We start from the raw sequence: 18,056 nt of genomic DNA on the forward strand, positions 1-18,056 counted from the left end.
ATTTTATTGTTGTACCTAACCATGTTTTTTTTTAATTGCCAATTTTAAGACAAATGGAAAACAAGGCATATATATATTTACCTGTACCATGCATATATTATTGCCCTTGTTTGAGAGTGTACACTAATTTGGCATTTTTTTCATATCACACACATATTCATGTTGTTAAGTCATAAAAAAGAGAGAAAAAATAAGTATTATATTTTTTATAAAGGTGTATATGTATTACGCTCTAGTGTAGGGGCAAAGGTAGCGATTTTTTTTATAACTATATTTATGAACGGTTCATGCGAAAATAGTAAATGTTCAGGTTTTTTCTTAAATTGTTATTCCATAGTCATGCGTATATTGCCATAATTTTTAATATTTATATTTTTCAAATATACACCATCTTCGTATGATATACCAATTATTTATATTTAAAAATTAACTTATATCTCCAAACATAAGAATTTTTCGTTATATAAAACATGTAGATAATGAAATTCATAGAAGACAAATTATGTAATAAATGACCAAATGAATATTTCAAAAGATTTAAAAATTTTTGTGTACACGATTGTTATGACAAAATCATATAAAATTTTATAGATTTCCAAAAATGGCTTTATAAACAACTGGCTATATAATATATATAGAAAGGAGTTTATATTGGGAATGTATAAAGTTATAGTCCGAAATTTAATTAACCATACCATTCATTACCGTTTTTTTAACAATTTCTATTTTTCTTTTCTTTCTTATGCAACATTTTCCTTTATTTATATATATGTAGATATATATTATGCACATTAAAAATATATAAATATTCCTCATTGTTTATTTTGTCGAAAAAAATAGCTGTTCATAAAAAATAGTAAAAGGGATGAAATGGATGAAGAAGGGCTATATATATAAAATTAAAAAATAAGTATATACTTTTACAAATTCTTTTAAATTTTACGGGATTTACAAAATTTATTAAATGCAAATAAGAAAAAATAAATGCTAAAAATGCATAAAAAAACAATTAAATAAATAAAATAAAATATATAATTTTTTTTCATTTTTTTTAATTGCTTTATCAAGTATCTATAAAACAAATATCTTGTATCTATATATGCAAATAATATAATATTTTGTATGCTGAACATGCCCATTTGCATTCATATTATATTGTATATGTGATAAATGCATTTATAAATTATGTATATTATAAGTATGTAATCATATATGTATATATTATATATAATCCTTTTTAAGCGCATTATTATTTATGCATATTTTTTATAAATATATTTGGTTCCCTTTTTGAATTAATTAAAAAAAAAATAGGATTTCATAAACGATTTTATGTCCTTTGATTTTTTTTGAATATCTAAAAATTAACAAAATAAAAAAATCCTTACATAATAATATATAAGAGAGTTACATCCCATAAAAAATATATTATATATATATTTATATGTATATTTTTGTAAATCATATTTTTATTTTTTCTTAAATTTTATGTATGCCAATTTTATCAACAGATCCCATCTCAAATTATGAAAAATGATTATACTGTAGTCATTTAGGAATAAAGAAAAAAAAAAAAAACGAAAGGGAAAAACCACCAAAATTATGGAAAGGTATATTTACCATTCATTTAAAATAATAATCATTTGATTTAATTTATAATACTTTTATAATTACAATTAAAAATACCCAATATTTTAAATAAATATAGTTTATTATTGTATGTATATACTATCTATTTAATTTATATGTCAGTGCCTGTGGTAATTCTATTTGTGTTTAAATTAGTTATAATATATACACTATATAAATGCTTAACAATTAGAAAGCTCTTCCTTTAATGCATATAATACGAACTTCGAATGTTTATTCGTAAAATAATTATTTTATTGCATGATCATGCTTATTTAAAAACATTTTTATTTTGTATAAATTTTCGCTATTTTTTAATTTTAATTTTTTATTAATATATTCTTTTACATTCCCAACTCTGTACACAAGACATATACGTTTTATGCATGTGCTACAGTAACATTTATAGATGGGCATATAATACAATTGTTTATTCTGGAAACGTATAGCATGCATATATATATACATGATTTAATATATGCTAATAAGTATATATATTATCATTATTTTGTTTTGTAACTATTTTTTTATGTTGATTTGAGTTTTATATATAGCTGTGACTTACTCAGTACATTGTCAAAGTATAAATCTCATAATGCTTTGAAAGAAAATAAATATATGATCGATACATATAATTTAATGTAATATTGGAGACAAATGGTCGAGACGCTTTCTTTCCTAGTTGTACTTTCCTTCGATATATAAAAATATAATATCAAAATATCCACAAGACCAATGATAAGAAAAATACTGTCGAAGGACCCCAATGTTTTTGAATGCATTGAAATGGGACAAATAAGTAAAATATCTGATAAAGGAATAGAAAATAATTCAGAAAATGATCGTGTAAATATAGAAAATCTAAATCAATATTCTTCGATAAATATAAATAAAACATCACTTATTGATGATGATAAATATATATGTAATAAAATATATGAAACGATGAGTAACCAAAATAATGAAAATTTTAAAAATCGGGATGTTAATTGGTTTGAGGATAATGATATTGAAGACGATAAATTTAATTCTATAAATACTGAAGAAAATTTTCATCAAATGCTGATAGGAATGAAAAGAAATGAAGAAAATGATAACCCATCAAATTTAGATAAAAATATTGAGAATGATATAGATCAGCAATTTGCACCTTTAAGTGAATACATGGGACTTACCGAATATAACAAAGACAGTCATAAAAAATTTGTAAATAATTTCGGTGAGGACGATGTAGACTTATTAGATAATCAAATAGATGATACTCACGAAAATCATGGAAAAAATAATGACACTAATCAGGATGAAGCTTGTAGCAGTAATGGGGAAAGAGATCCAGAACAAGCAGACATAAACAGTGCTAACAATCCAAAATCTGAAAAATATTCCAAACCGGATGAAGACAAAAATAAGAAAGATACCCATCCTAATGATAATGAAAACAAAAATGACGATAACAAACTTGATCAAATAAACACTAATCTAGATATGCAAGACTCTATTGATACCGATTTTCAAAATATTTTAAAAATAAATAAAACTCGTGATATTTGCGAACTTAAGAAAAAAGGAGGGGGAGAAAATATACCACCCCAACCAAGCACTTCCGATTTTAAAGATACAAATACAGAAATTCCATTTTTTGATAAAAATAAAGGAAATGGAAAAAATTATGATCAGCGTGGCGATGAAGCAAAAATTGTCGAGCAGGTCATCCGTCAAGTAAATAAAAGTGTCGACGCACTAAAAAATACCAATTTTAATATAAAAGAAAATATTTCTAAAAATATGAGCTATCTCAAACCTGAAGCTTTAATTCCAAACATCGAAACAAAAAATTATATGAGTGGAGCTATTAGAAAGGTGAAGAAAATGGCTAGTAAAAATAGTGACAACGAAACCGAAGCGATAAGCAATGTGGGTAACACTAGCAAATCGCAAACCTTAGATAAACATAAAATTAAGAGGAACGATTTAAAACATTCCCTTAAAAAATATCATTCCAATAATATCCCACGAAGACAATCATCAAATGATATATGCACCTTCGACAACTTTTCAAATAAAAAATTCCACAGTACTAATAATATGGAAGATATTAATGATGACATTTTTGAATATTCTCCTGAAATGCGAAATTTTCAGGATTTTCAAATCTTCGAAAAACGAGGCGAGAGAAGCTTACCATTTGATACTACTAAAAATGATATAATATCTGAAACTGTTGAATTTGAAAAAAATTTTAAAAGCTTAATAACCGATGAGCATTTTTCTTTAACTCCTACCAATAGAAATGAAGAAAATACTTTGAATTTGTATGATGACATTTCTGATATGTCTATCAGAAATGAAACAACAACAGATAACAGAAAAACATTTTTTAAAAATAACCCTATGCGTAGTTTGATAAATCAAGCAAGAGAATCATTTGGAATAAAAGAAGGAAGTAATCGTATCAGACTAGGTAAACAACCAATAGAGTTAACAATACAGTATAAAAAACAACAAAACGATAATGACGAAGGAATAAACATTGTTGATGTGGATAGTCATGGAGAAACGATTCATAAAACAGGGGTTATTGATTTATATGAAAATAATTTTAAAACTATATCACAAAGACCGTTAAATATTGATCAAATTCAAAATATGAATATTTTTCAAAATTTTGAAAAAAATAAATATGAATCTGTTAAAAAAATTGGAAATGAAAATGAAGAAACGGAGGCAATCGATCCAATTATTCGGTTAGCTAGTAAAGAAAGAGTTATAAGAAATTTTTCGAAAGGTGGAATTGAACCCGATAGAAATACACTTTTAAATCTTCCTAGTAAAGGTAGTGGTGAAAAAAGGTTCATAGCCAGTTCAGCAGATGCAAATACTCTTCAAACGAATGACAAACAGAGTGCCACACCTATTGGTGGAAATGAACAAGCAAATGCAGATGAAAATGAGAAATATACACCACCAGTTATTAATGATAATAAAATAAAAAGACGAGTTATTGATTGTAAAAATGATAAGCTAAAATGGGGAACAACACAAGTAATTATTGATATAGATGATACAATAAGATCAAGCGGTGGATATAAACTTTTTAATTATGCATTAGGTGGTGTAGATGCACAATATCATAGAGGGGAAACATATCCAGGTTCTTTTCAATTCATATTTGAATTAGCAATGAATAAATTACCACCTGAATGTAAACCTTTATTAATATCTGTCTTAACTGCTCGAATACCTCAAGTGCCAATAACTGAAAATTCATTTTTAAACGTAAAATTTCATGAAGTAGCAGAAAGACGAGGAATTAAAAATTGGGGTATTGATTGTGATAATAAAATTTTATACTCTACTTTAAAAGAATGGGTATGGAATGAAACCCGAGGAGAAAAAAAATTTATTAATTTTAAACAACTACATAAACATGTTATACATCAAAATTCTCTTGTTCGATATATATGGATTGGTGATACAGGAGATATGGATAAGCAAGCTGGAGAAATGATGATTAAAACTTTTCCGCAACGAATGAAAGCTGTTTTTTTACATCATGTAAAAGGAAAAGATGATCAAACATTATTACCAAATGATTATTTTATTAAATCAGTTCCTGTATTTTTTTTCCGAACATATGTTGGAGCTGCCACAAAAGCTTATGCATATAATTTAATTGATAAAAAAGGGCTAACTAGAGTTCTTGTACAAGCTGTTTTAGATTTAGAAAAAAGTCGAACCCCTTCTAATTCATCAAAATGGGAAGATTTGATCAAAGATATTTTATTAAGTGATGCCATTGATGAACTTGATAAATATAATGCAGAGACTGTTAATAAAACCAAGAAAATTATATCATATCGTATGAAAGAAATGGCCGAAAGAAAACTACACTTTACCAATTAAATATATTTTTTTATCTTCCTTGACTAGCAAAAAAAACGTGTATATAAAATACATGCCGTACATACATAATGTTTGTGCTCCTTTTTCACAGGCGTATTGTAAAACTACATGCGCTTTATAACCATCCTTTTTTTGTATATTCATTAATTTTACTATTTGTGTGTGCATAAACATAAACAAAACTTATATCTACGTGTATGCGTGAGTATGCCGGTATATGCGTATGCAAGATTTATCTTTTAAATCAATTGAAATTCGAAAATAAAAATAAGCCATATACATGTGCAAGTTTGTTTTCATTGGAAAAGGCGAAATGGGAAAATTTTTGAAAAAAAATATGACGTTGTTCCCTTTGGCAACTTAATTTTATTTTATACTTGGAAATTATCACTACTATTTTATCTTTTAACAAAAGAATGATCTTCCCTATCTTAAATTATTTCTGTATATTTTATGAAAAACTGACTTATGTATTTTATTTTTTTTTATCATTTAATATGTATTATTTATGAAAAAGGAAATAGCGTATTTATAAAATAATTTTCAGCTAGCCAAAATTGGAAATTTTTTTTTCATTTTTTTTTTTTCCCTCATAAATATATGCACTATACATGCGCATATGGATTGTCATTTTTTATTACTCTAAGAGTTAATTACATAAATTTCTAAGTTTTCAAATTATAATTCATTAAATATTATTAAAATAAATTTTATAAACAATTAAAAGTAGTGAATTACAAATTGTAAGTATATATTTACCAATTTTTAGTATACGAAATGAATATGTACTTCCTTCTTTGGTCATATTATTGAGAGTATATGTGGAAATGAAACGTGTTGTAAAAACGGAAGAAATTTATATGCTACTTAAAATGTAAGCATATTAACAAAAGATAAAGAAGAAAAAATATATTTTATTTATTACACTATTCCGTTATTTTGCATAGCATACGTTTATTCTACATAATATGCATTTTTTTATACAACGTTTTTGTAGCGAAAATATATCCGATATAAATGCCGTAAACCATGTGAAATTAGCATTTAAGCATATTATCCTGGATTTATTTGGACTATCAATGTTACTAAAAGTGGATTACAAATTATTGAAGTTTGCCAATGCCAATAACTTCTTTGTTTTGAAAACAGACATACGGTAAAACGTTTATTATTTATATACTTCGATTGGCATGTATACCTATGCATACATATATAGTCTATTCTTTAAATACAATTTTTTTCAGATTTTTGAACCTCTTTCTCTACATAATTCAACCAAACAATACACAAAAATATGAATTTAATCTAAAACTTTTTAAAATTTCAAATATATTAACAAATTTAACAACCATACCAAGTATCTCTTTAAATATCGGCGAAGAAGCTAAGCAGTGATGTGTGTGGCAGCACTCCCTTTTACAACTATCAACTAGTTTATAATCATATGCATGTTTATAAAATGCATAGAGAAAAATATTTTCATTTTTTTTGTTATATAAAAGTATTTCATATCATGTTTTTGTGTATTAATTATTCATTAAGAAAACATTAAATAATATGTACATAGTGGTATATTAAATAATTATATAGATACATCAATGCATGAAAGCAAATGTTTGTGTCGATTTTTTTTAAAAGAAAATGTAATAACTTATTAAAAATATAAAAATAAAGATTTTACTAAAAATAAAAGCAAAAGCATTACTAGTTGTTTTGCTTGATTTATAATAAGATGTAGTGGAAAATTCTTCATTATGATTTATATATGTTCTTGAATCTCTATAATTATTATTTTGAACTTTATTCATATATACATTCATCATTAAAACATCTGATCCATCAGATGATTGGCATATACAAGAAAAAGATATTGGATTATTAGTTGCAGGTAATTTTGTAAATACAGAGAATTGATCTCCATGTGTAATTAATTCTTTATTAAAAAGAGTTGATGACTTAACAACTTTATAATTATTTTCATCCCATCTATTATTACTATAATTATTTAAGCTATTTTCGTTATTAGCATCATTCTCATTTTTAACATATACATTGGTAAAACAGTTATCAGGTTTTACGCTATAATTAAGGGGGCATAACAATACAAGGTCGTCTCCACTTTTTGGATATGCTTCACACACTTTGTTTACATGATAGTTTGTAGTATTATCTATAGTTATAGCTGTCGATGATCTATATTCATAATTAAAATCACATCCTGGTATTTTTTTTGAATGGCCTGAAATATATACTTGTAATACTTTTCTAACAATTTTATTTCCTGTTTCCATGTAGCAATAACAAGAAAAATTTCGACTATTTACAATAACAGGAGGAACAGTAAATTCCGATCTACGAACATTATTTTCTAAATTTGTTTTTATATTATATGCACCACGAATATAATCTTGTATTCTATATGCATTATTCATTACTGTTACATATTCAAAGCATAATAATTCTGAATCATAACTGTCTTTCTCTTTATGATTTAGTTTTAGCCCTTGTAGTCCCTTATCTGTATAAGGGCATGTAAATTCAAGTGTCTCTCCTGGTGATGCAGTTAATTTAACAACAGCTTTTTCTGAAATGGCTAAATCGATCGATTGTTTGCTTGCGATCCCATTTAAGCAAAGTGCCACAAGTACTAATAGACTTGCTATTGCATTTTTTACACCAACCATTTTGTGCATACCAATAAATAACCACAAATATTTATTTATATATGCATATATTTTAAATGCGCTATATTTGTTTAGACAATTTTGAAAAAAATATTGTTACTTAGGAGGATGGAAAGAAAAAAAAATATCGTGATCAAAATGCAAAAAATGCGTTTACTAAAATTTAACAAATTGAAGGATATATTTTTCAATTTTACCAACATCAAAACAAAAATCCCAAATTTGGGTATATATTTTGCAACGGAATTTTTATTAAAGCATTTACAAAAAAAGTCAAAGGTTTCAAAATCGAAAATGTAAAAACTGCAACAAATACGTAAAATTTTTTAATTTAAACCAATGTAAAAATAACTTCAAAGAAATGTATAAATAAAATAATATTAATATATGAAATAAATCAGTATGAAAGGAAATTTACACATATTTCATACCATTATTTTTTGTCAACAACAATAAATACATAAAAAAAATAAAGCATACAAATGATAAGACATCGAAACAGTTTTTGTAATTTGATGTTTATTTAAAGTATTCTTTTAAAAGGAAATCTTTAACACCATTTTTATTTTTTTCATAAAAACATGCAATGAAATAATATTAAATTATTGCCACACACCCATTTTACAAATATTATTTTTTTAAAGACATTATTTTATATCATATATATATATATACATATTTATATTAAAGAAATTATACTAATTAAAGAGTTACAATTTACCAATAATCTTCATTTTAATGTTTCTTCAAATTTTCTCCCCTCCATAAAAAAAATGTGTGCATGTCCAAATGAGATAGCGAATGCATGTTTTTTTTTTTTTTTTTATAAATCTTGCATAAATAGCTAGATTTTTTTTTTTGTTCATAAATTTTAAAATATGTACAAATAAACTAATTATAAATATTATATAAAAAGGAGAAATATTGAATAGTATAAATATGTAATAAGCATACAAGCAACTATTGTATGTAACACTTTATATTGATTTAAGTTTTTTTCATACAACGAATATTTGCATGCATTTGTATTATTATTTAATCAAAGGTATACACATACATTTTTATAGCTTGTAAAATATGAAAATTGTTTTACCTATTTAGTTGTATTTTTTTAAATATTATATTAATTAATTATTATTTTTTTTATTCGGGCGACCAGCATTTCGAAATTAATAATTCGATAAAATACGTGTCTTTAGCTAATATTGGCGATATATGTATGTATAATATATATATGGGCAACTGCTACAAATGCAAAATAATAGGCCAAATACATACGTGTGCAAGCACATTGTATGATTAAGCAAAACAACCCGAAATTGTCCAGTCTTCGTTCGCCAAAACAAAATGCAATATGATACCCCGGGCAATGATAAACAAAAAGATGAGGAGAAGTATGAAGGAAATATGAGTGTAAAGCAAAAAGATGAACTACTAGAAATCGTTAACGAAATTCCAAAGCTATATGAAGATAAAGAACATGAAATAATCTCCTCTTTAATATATGGCTATATTCACAAATACCCAAAATCGATAAATTCCTATGAAAGCTTTATAAATTTTTATATTCAAAAAAAAAATTATAAAACTGCATTAAATTTGTTATATGCTGTAATATATTTGGATAAAGACAACAAAAAATTTATTGAATTAATGAAAAAATGTGAAGAAAAATTAGTTTCAAGAATATGTAAAATTCCAGCCATATATAAAAGCCAACTATCTTACCCTCAAAAAGGAGGATTATATAGAGATAGCCAACATATAATAAACAGCCTAAATAATGGAAATATGGCTATGTATGGACAAAATGGTGCATATGATCATGTAAACGATAGTAGTGCCGAACCTGTATTGAGCGAAGACATATTTAACAATAAAATACATATAGTTAAACAAGGTAAACATTATATAGCATTAGCTAAACATAATGTTGAACCTGGAGAAATAATATTTCAAGAAAAACCTTATATGTTAACACAGCATGTTTTTTCAAATAATTATACATATTCAACATGCTATCATTGCTTAAAGGAAAGAAATGTTAGTGAAAAAAGTTATGCATGTCCAGTAAATCCACATGATTGTCCATATATTTTTTGTAATTGGAAGTGTTTAATAAATAATATAAAGGTTCATGAAATTGAATGTTCGATATTGCCAATAATCCATGCAGCATCAAAAGAGTCGGGAATAATGTATTATACAGTACTTCATATATTTAGAGTTTTAATAAAAACAAGAATTGAAAGAAATTATAATAATAGAAAATATAATATATTAAATGATATATTTAGTGTTTATTCGTATTATAATGCAGTTAAAGAAAATCAAAAAAATATATTTAAATCATTCAATGTTTTGGCAAATAGAATAATACTAGAATTTCCATCTTCATTTTATTTATATTTAAAACAAAAAGAGCTTGTTGAGTTTATGTTAATTATATGGCAATACTCTCCATTTATAAAATATTATTCACCGTCATCGATTTTACAAAATATAAACCCTGAAATAACTTTTGGTTTAGTTTATTCACCGATTTTATCAAAATTACATCATAGTTGTATACCAACTTGTAGCTACTACTATGATGAAGATGGATTATTAACTATTCGAGCAATTTGTAAAATACCTGAAGGCGGAAAATTATGTATTAATATATTGCCTGACCAATATTTACCTCTTAAAATTAGAAAAAGTTTTAAAGGTATACCAAGGGTTTTTGCATGTGATTGTATTAGATGTTCAGATCCAACAGAAAATAATTTACATCTAAGAAGCATGAAATGTCCAAAATGTGTAATTGGATATATCTATCCTATAAAAACGGAAGCATTAGTTGAGGCTTTAAAACTACATTGGTATGAGCAAGAAATGGATAATACGATATCTAACGATAGTGACAATTCCAATGAATTAGATCATGTACATAATGAAGAAAATAGGTTTCAAAAAAATGGAAGTCATAATTCCTTTTTAAAGGTGTCTAAACAAACTGAAGGAAATTTAAATGGTAATAATTCAGCACATGACGAAAAAAACACATTTCAAAATAATCCTGAAATAAATAAAAAACAGATAGAACAATCAAGTAGTAAAAATTCACGTACACATTATTTAAATGATGAGAAAAAAAAACAAATATGTTCCGATTTAGAAAAGGAAATAGAAAGATGGATATGCTCAAATTGTGGCAGATTATCATTAAAGGGTAATAAAAGGTGTGTTAAATTAGAGAACAAAATATATTTATTATATAATGAAGCAGAAAATAATTATATTAAAGGAAATATAATTACAGCTAGAAATCAATTACTAAAACTTTCCAATGAATTTTTTAATATCTTCCATCCAAATCATTATATAATATTTAATGTTAATGTATTATTAGCAGGACTATTAAGGCATGATCCAAATAAACAAGTTTTTGATTCTTTAATTTTTTTTAGAAAAGCAATTATAGCAGCAGATAATGTATTACCATCATGCTCATTAGAAAAAATTCATTTATATGCATGTTTGGCACATTATACATTTAATTGTTCGAATATTTCAAAATTATATAATAAAGGTTTTGGATTATCTAGCAAATTTATTTTTGATCCTATGTATGCATCTATATGGAACTCATATACAATTACAGGATACAAGTCGACATTAACTATTTTGTTGTTACAAAAATTAAGAACATATAGTATATCTATGAATAAATTTACTCCTTATATGGATATCGAATTTCATATAAACAGAAAAGATGAATTTTCTGATTTTTATCGTCAAGTTACACATAACAAAAATGAACCATTTAGACAAATTAAACAGGTTGCAAAAGATGATCCATTTTATCCAATATATATGGCTTGTCAATGTATGGATATAAATTTTGAAGAAAATAAATATTTTGTTAATATATTTCGATCTTTTAAAAATATTTATTATTTAGGAAATGGTTTGAATGCATTATGTTTAGCAGCTGCCTTTGGGAATGTTAATCTTGTTAAAGTATTATTAAAATTAAATTATTCTCTTTTTTTTAAAAATGAATTAAATATTAATGCACTTTTGCATATGGCTAGTTCCTATTTACCAGATGAGCAAGATGCATATCATTCAAATTATTATTACACGTTACTAAAAGAAATAGAACTACAACATGTTGAGTTGGAACTATTTGAAAAAGATTATTTTGGAAGCATAAACATTTTGTCTAATGGTACATGTAATCAAAATTTTGAAAACAAACATAATTACATGAATCCTTACAATTTTAAAAATAATATAGAAAATCCAATTCCGTTTGATTTACTAATGGATGACGAATTTATATATGGGGTAAAAAGTAAAGATATGGATAACCGCCAAAAAAATATTCTCATCTTATTTATAAACCATTTGTATAATGTTCAAAAAAAAAAAAAAAAAATATATAAAAGGAATCTAAAATTGAACCAAAAAATGTTGACCAACAAAATGGCAAATTTTAGATCCCAAAGCGAGGTAAGCAATGCTAGCAGTAGCGATGAGGAAAGTGAAAGTGATGTTAGTTCGATAAAAAAGGATGACCATCACAATAAACGTACCAAATTGAGAGGAAGAAAGAGTCATGATGACACGAGTTCAGAGAGCAGTAGGAACAGTAGAAGTAGTAGCGGTAGATATAGACGCAAAAGTGCTCGAGAAAAGAAAATGAAAAATTTAAACAATTTTTCTGACGAAAAAAATGATGCCGATTTGAGTAGCAACAAATCATATAGTAATTATAACAAGCCAAATAAACATTTGAAGAGTCTCGAAAGTATTGATGAATTAAGTACGAGTAGAAAAAAAAAGAAACGAAATTCTGAACAAAATGAATATAGCGAAAGTAGTGATAGTTCAACATCTGATAAAAGTTCTAGTATAAATAGCCAAAACAGTTTTGAAAAATATTATTATGATGAAGATAATATAGATATAGAATCTCCTTCTGAAAACTCAGAAGATGTGTTAAATAATAAAATGAATAATTATTTTTGTGAAAAATTGTTAATACAATCAGTTTCACATAAATTGTTAGGATTTAATAATGCGCTACATTATGCATGTGTAAGGGGAAAAAGAGAGCTAGCTAAACAGCTTTTAATAAGTGGAGTTCCTGTGATGTTAATGAATGGGGAAGGTAATACACCTTTACATATGAGTGCATTTAGTGGTCATAATGAAATTGTTAAAACATTAATTGGATTTAAAGCAGATGTAAATTCTGTAAACACAAATGGAGAAACACCATTGATGCTAGCAACTTATCAATTACATTTTAATGTGATAAAAACGTTAATTGAGCACAATGCTAGTGTGGTTGTAAATGGTGCAGACATCGACACTCCAAATGATACTACCATTAGCAGTAGCATTGCTAGAAATAATAATAATACAATATTACATTGCTTAGTATATGGTATATTAAAAACTCATAAAATTTTTTATAAAAATAAATTGGATATGGATGATATAGCTACTGTTACTACCCATGGATTTAGTGAACTAACTTCTTCGAAATATTTAACACAAACATCAACTTATTTAAATATTAATCATATAATTCCAAATATTCCTATTATTGAACAGTTACCTCATGATTTTTTTCTTTTACCTTTTAAACTATTGCACAGAATAAAAAAAGCTATTATTATAATAAAATATTTAATGGTACATTGCCCTATTTATTTATATGAAATAAAAAATTCGAATGGTTACAACCCTTTTGAATTGTTAAAAGCTATTTGGAAAAAATTATGTGAAAGACGAATAGAAATATTAGGTGTTTCAGATTTAAGAATGTCCTCCTTTAGTGATAAGCAAAAAAATATTGTTTTTCAAGGATGGTCTCTCATTACTTCACTAATCAATATACTCTTGTCTATCCTTCGAACAGATACATCTGTTTTGACTTCGATTTATAAAAATTTCATACGCATCAAGGACCCAAATAGTTCTACAACGCAATTAAAGGAAATTGAAAATAAGTCGGGCAATGACGAGGTCAAATCGAACGAAGCTGCAAACAAAAACGGGGCAGTTTTAAAAAAAGCGCCACCAATTATGAGCAAATCAGGCGAAGGTGAAAAAAAAGCACCACCAATTATGAACAAGTCAGGTGAAGATGAAAAAAAAGCGCCACCAATTATGAACAAGTCAGGTGAAGATGAAAAAAAAGCAGCACCAATTATGAACAAGTCAGGCGAAGTTGAAAAAAAATCAGGTGAAATTGCAAACAAGTCAGGTGATGCTGAAAAAAAAGCAGCTGAAATTACAAGCAAGCCGAGCGAAAGTGAAAAAGAAAACGGCGTGAAGCCAAAGGTTTCAAAAAAAGTGTTCCTCAAGAAAATGAAACCGCCTTTAATGAAGAATAAAAGCTAGTTGTTGTAATTAATAAATTTGAAAGCTCTTTCATATATTCAATATTTTTTATATTTTTTGTATTTTTTAGACTTTTAATTTATGACTTAAAACTAATTAGCATGCTAACATACTTATTTTTTGTGTATTTTTTTCTTAAAGAAATTATATATTTTTTTTGTGTCTTTATTTGTTTAAAAAAAAAATTATAAATAATGAAGAACAAAATAAAAAATTTCAAAGAATAGTTACAAGTATGCACACAAAAAAAAGTGCAAATTTGTTTTATTTTTGAAATATTTCCAAATTTTTTTGTAATTTTTATTATTTCCTTCTTGGAATTGTCTTATTTATTTTTCATTTCGATGTTTCTTTCCTTTTCTTCAATTTCTGTAACTCTTGTTAGAATGTCTTCTGTTTTTCCGCTTGTGATAAAATGAATAAACATTTTGCCCATCAATACAAACCAATAAACATTCATTAACAAAATAACAAGTAATAAAAAGATTAGCCATATGAATGTCTCGACACGAATGAGTGAGCTAAACACATTATAATTCTTGTGAATTGGTAGAATACAATTTTTTGCAAATATATATAATCGTAAATATCCCCAACTCAAAAATAAAATGCAAAATGATGAAACGGTTATAAATTTGTATTTTGTGTCAACAAACACTCGACACCTACAAAAGAAACATAAAAAAAGGAAGTGAAAACCGATAGAAATTTTAAATAAGTAAGACATATATGCTATGTACACCTTTTTAAAAACAATTTTTGTCCTTACGCTGAAGAAAATATTTCACATATATCATGGCATAGCATAATTATAGCTCCAACTTTTATGAAATTATGACTATATGAAAAGTAAACTAATATCATTGCACAAAAGTGCTGTAAAAAGTTTTCATAAAAGTCTGGCAACTTTTCAGACTTTAATAAGGAACACACTGATGTTAATAAATATCCACCATTCAAAAAATAGTATATATGAATTAAGTTTGATGTTTTTTGATTTGGGTAGCCTAAAAAAGAAAAAAGAAAAAAAAAATTGGATAACTTGAAATTCATATATTTTTGTATATAATATTGTTATAATTTATTTTAAAGTCTAACCTAAAAAATAGGCACTCGTTTTTCCTTGTCCTCCCATTTCTGCTGGAAAGTATATTTGGTCCTTGAGAGAAATAAATCCAAATACACTAATGAGAGAGAAGTATATCAAATTAAAAAACATGACGTTAAATCGTCCAAGTTTAATTCCTCGAATATAAGGGCTCCATTTTCTTCATTACAAAAGGGGAAAGTAAAAGAGAAAAGTGTGAAATATAATTATATGACATGTAAATTGAAACATTGCATTGCTGTGTTTTTATTACGACGTACCGTTTCGGAATAAGACGATCCCCTATTCGAGTAGAAATTTTGTTTAATATAAATTTGACTATAAATGTTGCACACCCGCTTAACACAAAAAAAACAAAATAACGAGGTTTTGGAGCAACACTTGTATTTGTCGAAAAAGTTTCAATGTCTTCTGTTAAATTATATAAACAAAAAAACGTATATAATTTATGAAAACCCTCTTTAATACAAAATAGAATTGTTCCATCATGTATTTGTTTTATCAATTCATATAATGGCCATATTTGATGAGTTGTAAATATTATTGTAATTAATAATAATATTTTGAAAATGGTATCAAGTTTCATTCTTAATATACAAATAAATAAAATATATATACCATGGAAACATCAATTATATAAGACAACAAAGCCTAAATACACCAACATATAATTATAGCCAATTTTATACTTTTTCCCCTTATATATATATATTTTTTTTTAATTAAAAAAATTAAGTTAATATAAAGAAAACAATAATAAGAATGAAAATTGTGAAATACGAAATTATCTTATTTTAAGGATTCGGTTAATTAATATATACTACTATATTTTGGCAAAAAAAAATAAATAAAATTCAAAAGTTTATACATAAAATGTGTCGGATATATTTATATAAATGTATATATAATGCGATATGATGTATATATATTATGCATATAATTATTTAATATGTGTGTAGTGTCAGTTATGTGTATTTAGGAAGGCTTGCAAATACTAGGCTATACATTCTATTTTTCATAAGTTTATGCCATAAAATAGGTTATGCTGAATTATGTTAATCATATTGAATTGCATTTTTTATATTAAAAAAATTGACGGTAGTGTATATAAACTAGTTTACGTTTCAAGTGAGTATGCTTAAAAGGCTTCGCTTGTTACACTTTTTATTAACCCAAATAATAAGCCATTTACATATGTATGTATATGTATGTATATATGTAATTGGCATACGTATGCATATGTATACGTACACGCTCTTAGCTTTGCAACAGGCAAAGAATAAACAGAGGTAAAAAAAGTAAGCCGCGAATTTAATTCTGCTATTATGTGCATTTGTATTCCTTCATACAAATGCTGTGTAATTATTAGTTTATATTGTTCGTTATGTTATTCCCAATTATACTTTTCCTGGGAGATATATATTTTAAATTTTTGTGATTTTCTTTAATCCCCCTCTCTCCACATATAAAACATAATTGCATATCCTTGGAAAGAATGTATAAGCATATCAAAATGAGAAACCCTTACGTTTTATTTTTTTTAAATTAAAAAAAAAATAAATTAAAGACAACTTTTGAAGAACTATAAAATTTTTATTACAAATAAAACGTGTTATCAGTTAAACAAATGTATAATTATAAATGATAATAAACCTTTTTCGAGCTAACTATTTTTATGCATGTTCTTAAATTTTGCTACCTCATTGAATTGTGTATATAAAAATAAGTCTGTGGAAGCTGTTTTATTTTCATATGTATATAGGATAGCAAAGAAAAAATAAAACAGCAAAACCGAGGAAGGTAGAAAATGAGAGCAAACAAAAATCTGTTTGGCATTGGATGCCTAACTAGTTTGTTATACATCCATATGTTCGTATTTTTAACATAATCAGGTTGTAAATGCATATGATGTAAATGGATATAATTATTAACACGCTTTGTAGACATTCCCCTTAAAAGGTTCACAATTTAAATAAATATTTTTTAATATGTTTCACAAAAAGGTTACAAACAGCTGTTATGAATATATTTTTAATTTTTTTATTTTATTACGAAAAAATATATCATTGTGTAATGCCCAGCTTATGGTCTACAACGTGTACTTCATATATTATGCTATTTTTAAAATTTTTTAAATGATGTAATATGGTTATAGTCCTTATATCCAACCATAGCATATAACCCTATATGCACATTTTTACTATTCCCATTTTTACTTTTTTTGTCAACGTTAAGTATTTGTTTTCACAAAATATATATGTAAAAATATATTTAATTAATATTTTAAAAGTTTTAAAGAGTAAGAGAGTTTTGATTTAAAAAGCATAACC

General features: G+C 25.6%; 5 protein-coding genes across 5 annotated transcripts; 3 read left to right on the plus strand and 2 right to left on the minus strand.

Moving 5' to 3' along the window:
• Positions 1–2,364: 2,364 nt before the first annotated feature.
• PCHAS_1107100 (conserved protein, unknown function) lies at positions 2,365–5,532 on the plus strand (the record flags this gene model as incomplete). The annotated part of the gene is made up of 1 exon (XM_739599.2): positions 2,365–5,532. One exon carries the CDS (start codon positions 2,365–2,367, stop codon positions 5,530–5,532), a length of 3,168 nt encoding a protein of 1,055 aa, XP_744692.2.
• An 827-nt stretch (positions 5,533–6,359) lies between these two features.
• On the plus strand, positions 6,360–6,927 carry PCHAS_1107200 (conserved Plasmodium protein, unknown function; the record flags this gene model as incomplete). The annotated part of the gene is made up of 3 exons (XM_739598.1): positions 6,360–6,406; positions 6,530–6,688; positions 6,777–6,927. 3 exons carry the CDS (start codon positions 6,360–6,362, stop codon positions 6,925–6,927), a joined length of 357 nt encoding a protein of 118 aa, XP_744691.1.
• A 236-nt stretch (positions 6,928–7,163) lies between these two features.
• PCHAS_1107300 (6-cysteine protein) lies at positions 7,164–8,225 on the minus strand (the record flags this gene model as incomplete). The annotated part of the gene is made up of 1 exon (XM_739597.2): positions 7,164–8,225. The coding sequence occupies one exon, from the start codon at positions 8,223–8,225 to the stop codon at positions 7,164–7,166; it is 1,062 nt and encodes a 353-aa protein (XP_744690.2).
• A 1,338-nt stretch (positions 8,226–9,563) lies between these two features.
• Positions 9,564–14,618, plus strand: PCHAS_1107400 (SET domain protein, putative; the record flags this gene model as incomplete). The annotated part of the gene is made up of 1 exon (XM_740886.2): positions 9,564–14,618. One exon carries the CDS (start codon positions 9,564–9,566, stop codon positions 14,616–14,618), a length of 5,055 nt encoding a protein of 1,684 aa, XP_745979.2.
• A 325-nt stretch (positions 14,619–14,943) lies between these two features.
• Positions 14,944–16,312, minus strand: PCHAS_1107500 (longevity-assurance (LAG1) protein, putative; the record flags this gene model as incomplete). The annotated part of the gene is made up of 4 exons (XM_016798535.1): positions 14,944–15,283; positions 15,388–15,625; positions 15,717–15,886; positions 15,987–16,312. The coding sequence occupies 4 exons, from the start codon at positions 16,310–16,312 to the stop codon at positions 14,944–14,946; spliced, it is 1,074 nt and encodes a 357-aa protein (XP_016653929.1).
• Positions 16,313–18,056: the final 1,744 nt, after the last annotated feature.

This window comes from Plasmodium chabaudi (genome assembly GCF_900002335.3).
Source record: "Plasmodium chabaudi chabaudi strain AS genome assembly, chromosome: 11".
Lineage (NCBI taxonomy): Eukaryota > Apicomplexa > Aconoidasida > Haemosporida > Plasmodiidae > Plasmodium > Plasmodium chabaudi.